This window comes from Calidris pugnax, unplaced genomic scaffold, assembly GCF_001431845.1.
Source record: "Calidris pugnax isolate Ruff unplaced genomic scaffold, ASM143184v1 scaffold178, whole genome shotgun sequence".
Classification (NCBI taxonomy): domain Eukaryota; kingdom Metazoa; phylum Chordata; class Aves; order Charadriiformes; family Scolopacidae; genus Calidris; species Calidris pugnax.
The window spans coordinates 1,897,336-1,910,096 of NW_015090986.1; the positions used below are offsets into that span (position 1 = coordinate 1,897,336).

A 12,761-nucleotide genomic window follows, 5' to 3' on the forward strand; every position below is an offset into this window, starting at 1 on the left:
GATTCTAACAATTGTATATACTTCCTGTATTGGTTTGTTCAAAGAACAATAATGAGGAATATACTTTTATTATTTATATGTAGTAATAAATATTACAGTAATAGAATTGTCAAACCTTATAATGTACCTGTTTTAGGCAATTGTCCTGTGAAAAAGGATCCATCTGGGCGAGAAGTTAAATCCGATTACAGTCAGGAAGACCTATCCAAGGTCTGTAATCCAATTTGAGCTTCTACCTTATAAAGTACTTCATAAAGTAATTTATAAAGCTGCATTAGTTAAAATGATTAAATTACTTAAATGGTAACACTCTTTGATTGTTCTAAGTTAATTTATTGACCTCACTGCAAGCATTGTCTTTGTTAAATATTAAAAGAGTTTATTAGGAAAATCCATTCCTTTGTTGGTTAGGATTGTTCATAATGTTAAAGTTATGCATCTTCTTGTTAAACCTCACATTTATGTAAGATACCATACTTTCTACATCATCTCTGAGTTAGCAAAAAGGTATTCCTGATCTTGCTGCTGCCAAGCAGATCGTTCATCCCATGACAAGGTTTCTTTTCCTTATATTCAGAAATACTTATTTCTACAATGGTCTCTTTGATTTCAATGCTCACTGTAACATACTTAGAATGCTAACATATAAAAAAAATCTCTGTAGAACTAATGTAGTTAATGCTGCTGTAGGAAACTATCAGTGGATTTATGGTAGTGAAAATCAGAATAAGCTTTGAACCAGTACACTTAATTTTTTTCTTTCTTGACCTTCATATCCTTTGTTTCTGAACTTTCTTTCTTTTTGCATTATTGTATGTATAATGATGTAAATCAGTTGGGGATTTCAATTAATTTAGGCCTTTAGTTGAAACTCTTTCTCCTTTGAAGATAAAAATAAACTTATAATAATAAGTTTATAATATGTAATAACAAAATAAACATTAAATTTAAATTAAATAATATATAAAGTAGAATCATACTCTTTTTAACGCTGAATGTTGTGAACATTCTGAGCGTATTAGTCTTACGCTGCACTCTTCCACAGCTATCTGTACGTGCCCAGCTTGGCGCCGCATCACAGAAATTGTTGAAGAAAGGAAAAAGTATCCCCGATGAATTACTAATTGACATCCTATTGGAAGCCATTAAGTATGAACTCGTATAGCTCTTTTCCTCAGTTATTTAGAACATAATTTTCCAGCTTGTAGTCCAGATTTAACCATTTCTCTTCATTAAGGTATTTTTTGAACACTGGAGTCTTCTACATGGAAAGTGGAGTGAGTTAGTGAAGTTAGTTAATGCTCATTTTATATTAGCATTAGAGTGCTAACTGTATAGTCTAGCCCTAAATTATGTAGATGATACTGTGCACTACTGAAGGTAAATAAAAATATACACACAACTATCACACAGACATTAAGTATAACTAATGTCTATTTTCTTTATTAGTTGGAATATATTCTGCACCTGCTAGATTTTTTTCTTTTACATTTTGTGAAATGCGTAATCCAAGCATTCACACTTCAGCAGTTAGGTTACTTATTTTTGTCTATTCCTGTTGAGAGAAAATTGTCTCAACTACCCTGATGTGCAGTTATCACATAAGTTCCCACAAGAATATCTTTTAAGTTATATTACTGCCATTAGTATATTTTAAAGGTACAAATCAGATTTTGCTATTTTTTACTGTAGTGCAAAATTTTGTAGAGAAAATAGTGAGATTACACCTCTGATAATAGTCTGTATAGAGAGTATTTTTGAGAACTTTATTCATTAAGACAGTAAAATTTGTTTTGGTTTTGCCTTTCACTTTTAGTTAAGCTTGATGTTATTTTTCTGATTTAAAATCCATTGCTTTACAGTTTAAGTTTTAATTATGTCTGTCATATTCTGTATTCATCAGGATATTTCTGACACTGAATTCAGAATGAGAGACAGCTACGGCAAGCTCTTCTTTAGTTTAGGTGTTATTATTATACTACCAATTCACTATATAATTCTGGTTCTTCATTTACTTTTAGCCAAACACCACCAGAGAAGGGGTGGATTGTGGATGGGTTTCCAATGACAATTAATCAAGCAAAGCTATTTGAAAAAGCCTATACAGGGATTGATCCAGAAGAGGAAGATGGAAATCTTGGAAAGCTCTCACTTGTTACAGACCCCAGAGCCCCTAACAAGACTCCTGTTACCTTACCTGCATTTGATGTTTCTGTATTATTGGATATTTCAGACACTGTGGCACTGAAACGTGTGGCTAACTTGAAGTGTAAGTTTCTAACTATTTTTAACAAAGTAAAATGACAAGCAGATTCTGATGTAAGAAGGATGTAAAGATTGTTATAATACTGAAATGACTGAATTGTGAGTACTTTGCAACTTAATAGCAAGTTGCATATTTTAATTAAAAATACTAAATTATATAATATCTGTATTTTCCTCTGGCAATTATGAAAATAGAAATTGTTCCGATTTCTTGACAGCTTTCTTCTCTATTTGTAAGGCCCCTTTTAACTTTAGCTGTCTAAAAGTACATGACTAGGTATAAGTTACACATTAATCCTAAACATTATTTTCAGATATATCTGTAAATTGAACTCATTGGAGCAAAATAACACTACAGCACAATTTCTCCACATCTCACAATATCACTAGTCATTAGTTGCGCATTATCATCTTGAATACCTCCAATTATTTCAAATACTTTTATTTGTTTCAGTCAAAGGCAGATCAAAAAAGTGCAAGTGCATTTGTTTACGCTTGTTTATATTTGTAGTGAATTCTCACTGGAGCTGAGATAGCACAGTGGCTGGTGTTAGATATCACATAAAGCAGCAGCTGGAAAAAACCCACAAGTTACAGCAGATGCAGAACTATGCCTCGTTGCAAATGAATATGTCTACATAATATTTTTTTTCCAGAAGACACATTTGCAAAGGCGTGAAGGAAATGATATACAAAAGCACATGCCAACACTCATTCCCTGGGACTGCCAACACTCATTCCCTATTGATTACTGTCTTTGTCTTGCCTTCAATTAGTCACTGAACAATCAAAAATTGTTAATTTTGGCCAAAAAAGGAAAAGATATCAAAGGCTTTTTGAGGGCTGTTTCCCATCTAGACTACACACTTTTAATTGCCCTTACTCACCTTGGTGAAACATAAGTTCTTTTCATTAATATGTCCCATATTGTCCGAACTACAAGGAGATTCATCTGCAAGGATTTTCACTGCAGCACTTACATAGCAAATGGCTTGGTTTAAAGCACCATTTACCATTAGCTTTTATGTATAGGTAGCAGTGAGGATAAGGAAAAATCATTAGAGCTTCTGATAGAAATGTGGTGAAAACAAACGTGTAGACACTTGAAATTCTTGTTAATTTAAGGACCTTCTGTTGCCAAACCTCTTTGAAATTTGATAATACATTATATAATCTCAGAAATCGAAACAAAATTTGTTTTGTAAGATGTTGTGGTGATAAGAGGAGTCAAAAGAACAATAAAAAATCAGAAATCTGTAAAAAAAATGGAAAAATGGAAAAAATTACTTATTTCTAATCCACTAAAAGGTTTTTTTAATTTAAAGAAGACTCAGAGAGAGAATGCCTTGTCTTCTCATGCAGTGGCCTATCTGCTTATTGGGAAAATGACTAGTTACTTCAAGGAAGATTCACATCAGACTGGTGAAATACCTTGTAACTGTTAGACTAGATAAGCCTGAAATAGTCTACCCAGGGCAACGCTCCCTCTCTACAACTGGGGATTTCTATGACTGCAAAGCATGTCAGGATATATTAGTGCTATATTTGGCTATGCATTTAAACAGAGCAAGCGGCAAGACTCTATCTTCAGGTCCTTTCTGGCTTAATTTTACATTTCTATGATTTTCTCAGACTTTCTTTCTCCTAGGAAGTTTGGTATCCAATTTTTAAATTAAGAAATTTAAGATCAAGGAATACTGAATTTTTTCTCTTAACAATTATCTTACTTCAGGTGAATAAGTACCTGCATATCTGCCTTTTTCAATATATGTTCTCATTCGCTGTTTCCCACGCAGCAGATAAATCAGTGTCATCTGAAACCAAACAGGAGAACAATCAAAATTCAGATGCTGAAATCCTAGAGGAGAAGATTGACTTAGCCAGGGACCAGGTGCTACACAGGTATGTTACATGAAGCACAAAATTGTCGCTTCAGCCAGGTATGTAGGCATGTAATTAATCTGAATCTCATATGTCATCCATGATAGTACTGACATGCCTAATGTTAAGTATTTACTAAGGAGTTTCTCTAATTGGTGCCCGAAGAGTAATTTTGGGCACAGTATAAAAAATCCTAGGAGATAAGAATTCATGTGTTTTGCTTTTCCAAGATATTCTTCCAAGGAGAATTTTTTTTTCAGATATATATTGCACGAACCATAGGTGTACATATATATATATATATCTATGCATACATATATCTGAGGTGTGTCATCATATGAAGTGAAATGTACTTGATTTACAGATTTTCTAAAATGGTATCTTCTGATTTTAAATTTGTGTTTTTTATTGAATCATTAGATGTCTAACTTTACATAAAGAGCAAAATCAAGAACAATAAGGTTTTTTTCTGAATATTTGATACTATTAACTTTCAGATTATTATATTATTGACTATAATTTTTTTAGTTGTGATGAAAGAAAGTAGGTCTAGTTTGTGACAAGAAACAGCAAGAAATATATGACTATTTAAAAGTGGGATTTTTTACATTTTCATTTGTTGAAAATTAAGGGGTTGATGTGATGGATTATTACTTCACAAAAAGTACGGCCTGGATTTGTTATAGTATTAAATTATACAGTCTGCTTTTTTCTGCTTTTTCACTAAATTGGAAAAACATTTTATTTTCCGTCAGTTAGATTTTAATTTTATGAATTAATATAATTTTTGTAGAATTTCCAGCTTTCTAGACACGTGGCCAAAATTAGAGAAATGGTTTTCAGTCCATCAAAATATTCTAGTGAAAGTCAATGCAGAGACAGAAGAAAGTGCCATGTGTGAAACAGTGAAGGAAATTATAATGGAAGAAATTGCCAAAAAACAGAATAGAAGTAAGTTTTCCTATTCTTACTTTTTGCAGTTCAGTAAGAAAAGACTTTGTTCTTTATAATTAACACTAATACTTAATATATATAAGTTTATGGAAAAATACATTTTCACTGGCCCTGCAAGACTTTCGGGATACCTGAGTTAGTGCACCAGAATTCTGAACATTTCCTATTGTGTTTTTTCACATAATTGTAAAGGTAATTTGAAAAAAAGTTTTAAAATATTCAAAAGAAAGTCTCAATTGGATTTTTTTTTAAGTTCCATGAAGTAAATGGTTTCAAAAAAATTCAGTCCTTTGTCCTTTGTCCTGGTTTCAATATTACAGCTGGCATCTTCAGCGTACAGAACAGTGTAATGGTGTAAGAAAGACTAATTTGCCATTATCAATACATATTCATTTAGCAGCAGCAGCTTAAAAATATGGATAAGTTGGAGTGGTTTTGACATGTGGTTTTGGTGCATCTTTGTTCCATTTTTCTCTTAATCTCTTAAACAGAAAGAATCATTTAAAAATAAAAAAGGAAAAAGGATGAAGCATCCAGGGGAAAAGATGCATCAAATAAACCAGGAGTAGTAGACTTCTGAATAGCCAGGTTTTTCTTCATAATTATTACAGGAAAGTCTTGATGTGTCTTCTACCACCCAAAAAAAAAAAAAAAAAAAAAAAAAATTTCAGAATACAGTCCTTCTGTAAAAAAGAAAAAAAAAAAAAGCCCCAAGAAACCCCACAACCCAAAACCAAACAAAGAAAACCCCTCTTCTTGATGTCTAAACATTTATATATTAACATGTTTCTCTCCAATAACATTTGACTGTAATTTTAAAGAATATCTGTGGTCACAGGAAGGTTAGATTTTGTATTTGCCAGATCTATTGTTTGTTTGTTTTCCAAAAAAAAAAAAAAAAAAAAAGTATAGTATAAGCTTGAAAATCACACTTAACAGTAAAAGCTTAGACCACTACGCCTGCACAAGGTTTCCAGTTAATGAAAAATTCTTGCGAATATCACACCTGATAGAAAACTTGATGAAGCACTTTCAAAGAACTACCTGGTTGGAACTGGGTTGGGGGTTTTTTGTGTCTTGATATAACTCATAACCCTGCTGGAGGCAATGGCAAAATTCCTATTGATGTGAATGATGTGAACGGAGTTGAGATTTTCTGATTAGAATCCAGCTATCTTGTAGAAGTACTGCAAGAACTATTTACTCCCTATGGAGAAATAATCCCTGTGATCAGTTAATAATGCCTAGTTCCATATTTATGTTGATAGATTCCAAGCTATCCTTTAGTATTAGGTTTATATAAGCATAACAGTGGTATGAGTATGTATATTAATTAACCAGACATTAGCAGCATTCTGGGAGTGACACGGTAAAGCTAAATCCAGAGATTTGTTCTCAAAATGTTTAGCAGAAGCTGAAGTAGTTGGAATATTTTATGTGGCCGACAGTTTTGTTTTCTTCTTTATATAAACTTAAATCGGGAGAATGATAGCAGTTTTTCCATTGAAGCACTCAGAAAGACACTGTTCTTCAGTAGCAGGTTTGTCACACTTATAAAACAAAACACATCTATTATTTAAATGTTAAGCTTATTTCAAACAAAAAGACAAGATTGTTACAACAGTGGTTTAATGCAAGCCTATTTATTTTCTTTGAGTATTTTCAAATCCATAGCAAAGCTGGACAGAATTCATGCACATGATTCTGAGCAGTTAATTAATGTTAATTAAAAAATATAGCTGATGTAGGATCCTTCTGTGGTCACTGACGAGATGCTGGTATCTTTCCAGAGGTCAGTTCAGATCCTAGGGTTGAATCAGGCTCTGAAGCTGCTCTGAACTATGTTCAGTATTATTTTGCCATACTATAGGTTAGTTTTTCTCTTATTTCTTTCTCTACCACATGATCTTTTCTGTCCTTTTTTTTCCTTCCATCGTTTTTCATCCTTCTCAGCTTCTCCTCAGAGAAGAATATTTTCCATATTAGGCCAGATTTAGCTTAACTTATCTGTTTGTTTCTTCTTCAATATTTGTTTCTCTTCATTCACTCTTTCCTAAGTCTAGCATGGAAGCTATAATTGTTTAGAACTATTCTTTAATTAAGAAAGGAGTCCTTGAAATCATGACAGTTATAATTAATCTCAGAATGATATCAACACCGCTGGCCTTGATTAGCCCGGTAAAGAATTTGTTTCATATATATGCATACATACTAATTCATTATCTTCCTGTTTCTTTTACAGCGATGATTTTAGAAAAGTATCAGTCCCACATAATATAAGCTTAAATGGAAAGTGAGTTTATTACTATGGCATCACTGATTTGATTAGTGTATTTTTTGATGAACACCTAAGTAAAGAAGTATTGAATCCGTTCTGTTAATTTGAACTTGTCACAGTATAGATATCTAATTCTGTTTATTGATACTTAAAATACATTTGAAGGTACTAATAGTATATATATAGAAAAGTCGGCTCAAGAAATATCACGGGGAGAAAACCTTTTACCAGTTACACGTGAAGATCTGCTTCCTCGCACTCTTGTGACACCATCACCGATTGAACCAGGATCAGATGAATGGATTTATGTAGATGAACCGATTCCCCAGGTACATCCATTCGTGATGAAAAGTCTTAGATATCAAAGTATATATTTTTCTCAGTATTTTATGGATATTCTACCTAAATATTTTGTCTCATTGCATGTTATTTTCTTTAATAATTTTCAATGAAAGTGCACTAGTACTGTATTATAAGTATCTAAAAATACAAATAACATTTGCTACTAAAATATATAAAATAAGGAGGCACAATTTAAAATTTTTATCTTTTTTTTCTATATTCTTCACAATGATGATGAAGAATAGCACATGGATGCCAAAATAATAGTACTTTTTAATATTATGAAATACTAGCCTAGACTTAACTAGGTCAGTTTCCCGTCTCTGACAAGGGCCAGTTATGGATCTCACAGAATCACAGAATGATATGGAAGGGACCTCTGGAGATCATCTAGTCCAACCCCTCTGCCAAAGCAGGTCCTCCTAGAGCAGATTGCACAGGAATGTGTCCAGGCGAGTTTTGAACATCTCCACAAACGGAGACTCTACCACCCCTCTGGGCAACCTGTTCTAGTGCTCTGCAACCTTCAAAGTGAAGAAGTTCCTCCTCATATTTAGATGCAACTTCTTATGTACAAGTTTGTGCCATTTCCTCTTGTCCTGTCACTGGGCAGGACTGAAAAAAGACTGGTCCCTTCCTCTTGACAGCCACCCTTTAAATATTTATAGGTGTTGATCAGATCCCCCCTCAGCCTTCTCTTCTCCAGACTAAAAAGATCCAACTACCTCAGCCTTTCCTGGGGGGGAGATGCTCCAGGCCCCTAATCATCTTTGTGGTTCTCTGCTGTACCATCTCCAGCAGTTCCCTGTCCTTCTTGAACTGGGGAGCCCAGAACTGGAGACAGTACTCCAGATGGGACTTCACCAGGGCGGAGCAGAGGGGCAGGATAACCTCCCCTGACAGAAAGAATGTAAGAATGGGCAGAATCTCACAGAAAGAATGTAAGAATGTGCAGAGTGTGCACTGATCTTTCTCCAAGGATACTGTTTTCTAACATGTTTTCCCCGAGGATGTCTTCCTAGCTTCCAATGGTCTGAAACTTAGGGATTTCCTGGGATGACTTTATATCTGCATCTTTGTGTCGAGCTGCTCTCAGTAGGCTTTTCTTCTGTGATTATGCCTAGTTGCTTTTTTTGAAGCAATTTACTTTTTGGTCTCCATGATACAGCCTGTATAATTACACTTATTCTGAAAAATTATTTCTGTCACTTTGCATTAAACCCGTTATTTGCTAGGGTCATTTGGTGACCCTAGTTCTTGTATTGCGAGATATAATGAATAACAATTCTATAATCACTCTCTGAAGGTATTTAAGATGTGAGTGGCATCTATTACACCTTCATTTTGCTCAGTGTTGATTTACTTCTCCAATCCAGTCATAATCTGTTTAACTCTCCTCATATGGAGCAGTTCATACGTTCACAGAATCACAGAATGATATAGGCTGGAAGGGACCTCTGGAGATCATCTAGTCCAACCCCCCTGCCAAAGCAAGTCTTCCTAGAGCAGGTTGCACAGGAACATGTCCAGGCAGGTTTTGAATGTCTCCAGAGAAGGAGACTTCACCACCATTCTGGGCAGCCTATAACGGTTCAGTCATGATTCTTGCCCTTCTGTCTGTCTGCTCTAGTTTTCCTGTAAATTTTTGAGATGAGATGGGACTGCATGCAGTATTTGAGCTTCAGGTTTGAAGGGTGTATGATGATGCTTTGTATTTTGTTCTGTGATACCTTTCCTAATATTTACCAGCTTTGCTTTCATGGCTGCTATTAACTCACATATGCTGGATTTTCTCTGGCCATAAGCTTTATTTTGAATTTTGTGACAGTCAGTGAGTCAAATGTCACTTTTGCAACACTAGACAGGCAGCTTAGATTTTTACCAGCTTGAATAGTTGTGTCACAAAATTTTGATACTTAAGTACTCACCTGGGGTCTTGTTTTAGTTTATGAGTATATCCAAAACCAGAGATACTGGAGTATTCTGCTGGAGTTTCTCATTAATTTTGAGTACTGCCCCCTTTTTTCCGAAGAAATGCACAGGATAAACTGTATGTTGGTACAGTATCTATAATCAGTTGTAAATAAAAATACATAGTGAATAAAATCAGTTATATGATTTAATGAGACAATCTTTCTCATATTTGCTAATGCTACAGCTAAGTAGGTTACCAAGAAATAGATCAATTAATTTTTATGTCCTTAAAAAATTCACAGGAGATACCTGGTTTTTTAGTTCCTTACTGGGAAATGGTAGAAAATTCATATATAAGCACCATCAAAACTGTACTTCGATATCTAAGGGATGAACGGCACTCTGTAATTCATTACTTAGCAGATATTAGGTGAGTAAAAATAGTAGCTTACTGCATTAATGTGAGTATTTTGTATTTTCTCTGTGGCATTCTATATGTCTTTTAACACCATTACTTTTACCATAACTTACAGAAAAAGATTTCAGGATTATTTGAAGCTTCCAGATCTTAAGCAGGAGTTTGTATCTCAGTGGCAATCAGGTTTTAATTCTATTGCTGATGACCTGAGAGATGATGATGAAACAAAAGCAGAACTACACCAAAGAGTTACTGTAAGTAAATGGCAAAAATTGTAATATACCCTGTACATCAGTTTGTACAGAACATCAGCTTGTTTTGGTTGTATAGTATTGGATTTATGTGGCAAGGTTTTGTTAGCAGAGGGGCTGCAGAGGTGGATTCTGTGAAAAGACATCAGAGGCTGCCCCTGTGTCAAAAAGAGTCAATGCCAGCTGGCTCCAGCCATCTTGCTGATGGCTTTGCTGGTGGCCACAGCTGAGCTAATCAGCAGCAGTGGTGGTGCCTCTGTGATAGCATACTTAAGAAAGGGTAAAACACACTGTGAGAGAGGAGTGAAAAAATGTGAGAGAAACAACTATGCAGTCACCAACATCAGTAAAGAAGAAGGAGGAGGAGGTGTTCCGGGCACCAGAGCAGAGATTCCCCTGCAACGTGTGGAGAAAACCATGGTGATGCAGGTTGTTCTGCTGCAGCCCATGGTGGACCACAGTGAAACTGATATCCACCCTGCATCCCATGGAGGACCTCACACTGGAACAGGTGGCCATGCCCTGAAGGGAGTGGCAGTCTATGGAAACCCCAGAACAGAGCTGACTCCTGGCAAGAACTGTGGCCTGTAGAGAGGAGCCCATACAGGAGCAGGTATTCTGGCAGGACCAGTGGCCCATGGGGGACCCACACTGGAGCAGTTCTTGAAGAACTGCAGGGAAGGATTCTTGTTGGAGAAGTTTATGAAGGATTGTACTCCATGAGAGGCACCCTACTCTGGAGCAGGGGAATAGCATGAGGAGGAAGGAGCAGCAGAAACAAGGCATAATGAACTCACCACAACCCCCTATTCTCCATCCTCCCTCTGCCCCTTCAGGAGCAAGAGGTAGAAGACTCAGGAGTGAAGTTGAGCCTGGGAAGAAGAAGCGGTAGGGGAAAGGTGTCTCTAGTTTTGTTGTGTTTTTCACTATTCTGCTCTGTTATTAATTAGCAATAAATAAAATTAGTTTCCCTAAATAGAGTCAGTTTTGCACATAATGGTAATGGATGAATGATTTCCCCATCATTATCTTGACCCAAAAAGTCCTGTCCTGGGAGAAGGGTAAGTGATAGAACAGCTTGGTGGACACCTGGCAGCCAGCCAAGGTCAACCCACCACTGCAGAGCAGATAAGTTGCATGCTTATATCTTTTTTTGTTCGGTAACATATCCTTATGTGTATATCATACAATGTGAACAACCATGAATACGTGATAGCCTTCACCTTGGCTACTTTCTATCTATGCCATCACTGATGTGTTAGGTAGTCCAAAGACTACTCATTTTTCAGCTTCCTAGTGGTTTTTGTCCAACGGAGTATGACTGGATTTGTCTGAAGTCTTTGAATGGGGGGAGGGAAACAGGATCTGACTTATTAGGCTGAGACCAAGACCTGGTGAATATGGAGCCACTTATCATCTGAAGCTTAAGCTCCACATTACAGGGCTGGTAGTCTGGAACACCTTTTCTTTTTATCCTGAAACAAGTCAGGTGAGATAGAACTGCTCAGACAGTTCATCTTCGCCTATCTTAGCACCACTCTTCTCTTCCTATCACCTCATTACATCAGAGGTCTGTCACTCTGCTTCCATGCAGAGATGGCAATGGGGAGCAGAGAGTTTGCATGCATGTTGTATACTTAATAGGTCTTCAGTGCTGTCGTTGAGCCACACAGTGCTGCTATTAGATATAGTCAGTAGTTGAAGAGCCCTTAGTTATAAAGAATGTTAAAGAAAAATTGCATGGAGCTATCCAAATTGGAAGAATACCTGAACTCTGACACTTCTTACAAGTGTATTAGGTAGCAAAAGGCAAGAAGGAGGATCCAGGAAACTATAGACCGGTCAGCCTAACCTCAATACCAGGGAAAGTCATGGAACAGGTTATCTTGAATGCCATCAAAACCCACATAATGGGCAACCAGGGGATCAGGCCTAGTCAGCATGGGTTTATGAAAGGCAGGTCCTGCCAGACGAACTTGATCTCCTTCTATGACAAGATAACCAGATTATTGGACGAGGGAAAGGCTGTTGATATTGTATACCTGGATTTTCAAAAAGCATTTGACACTGTCCCCCATACAAATCTGCTGGAAAAACTGGCTTCACACGGCCTGGACGAGCATACGATCTGTTGGATCAAGCACTGGCTGACTGGAAGGTCCCAAAGAGTGGTGCTCAATGGAATCAAATCCAGCTGGCGGCCGGTCACTAGTGGTGTGCCTCAGGGCTCAGTGCTAGGACCATTTCTATTTAACGTCTTTATTGATGATCTCGATAAGGACATAGGGTGTATCATCAGCAAGTTCGCAGATGACACCAAGTTAAGCAGGAGTGTTGACTCCCAGGAGGATAGGGAAGCCCTACAGAGGGACCTAGATAGATTGGATCACTGGGCCAAGATCAATGGCATGAGTTTCAACAAGGGCAAGTGCCAGGTCCTGCACTTGGGCCACAACAA

At 36.4% G+C, this 12,761-nt stretch overlaps 1 protein-coding gene across 1 annotated transcript in view; it reads left to right on the forward strand.

Moving 5' to 3' along the window:
* The window catches only part of SPEF2 (sperm flagellar 2), a 62,496-nt gene that overhangs the window by 23,424 nt on the left and 26,311 nt on the right, over positions 1-12,761 (forward strand). Inside the window, exons 14-21 of the mRNA XM_014953978.1 lie at positions 137-210; positions 1,046-1,149; positions 2,022-2,269; positions 4,062-4,167; positions 4,940-5,097; positions 7,544-7,707; positions 9,937-10,064; positions 10,168-10,306. Of these exons, the coding sequence (XP_014809464.1) occupies positions 137-210; positions 1,046-1,149; positions 2,022-2,269; positions 4,062-4,167; positions 4,940-5,097; positions 7,544-7,707; positions 9,937-10,064; positions 10,168-10,306 (1,121 nt within the window). The remainder of the gene's footprint in view (positions 1-136; positions 211-1,045; positions 1,150-2,021; positions 2,270-4,061; positions 4,168-4,939; positions 5,098-7,543; positions 7,708-9,936; positions 10,065-10,167; positions 10,307-12,761) is intronic.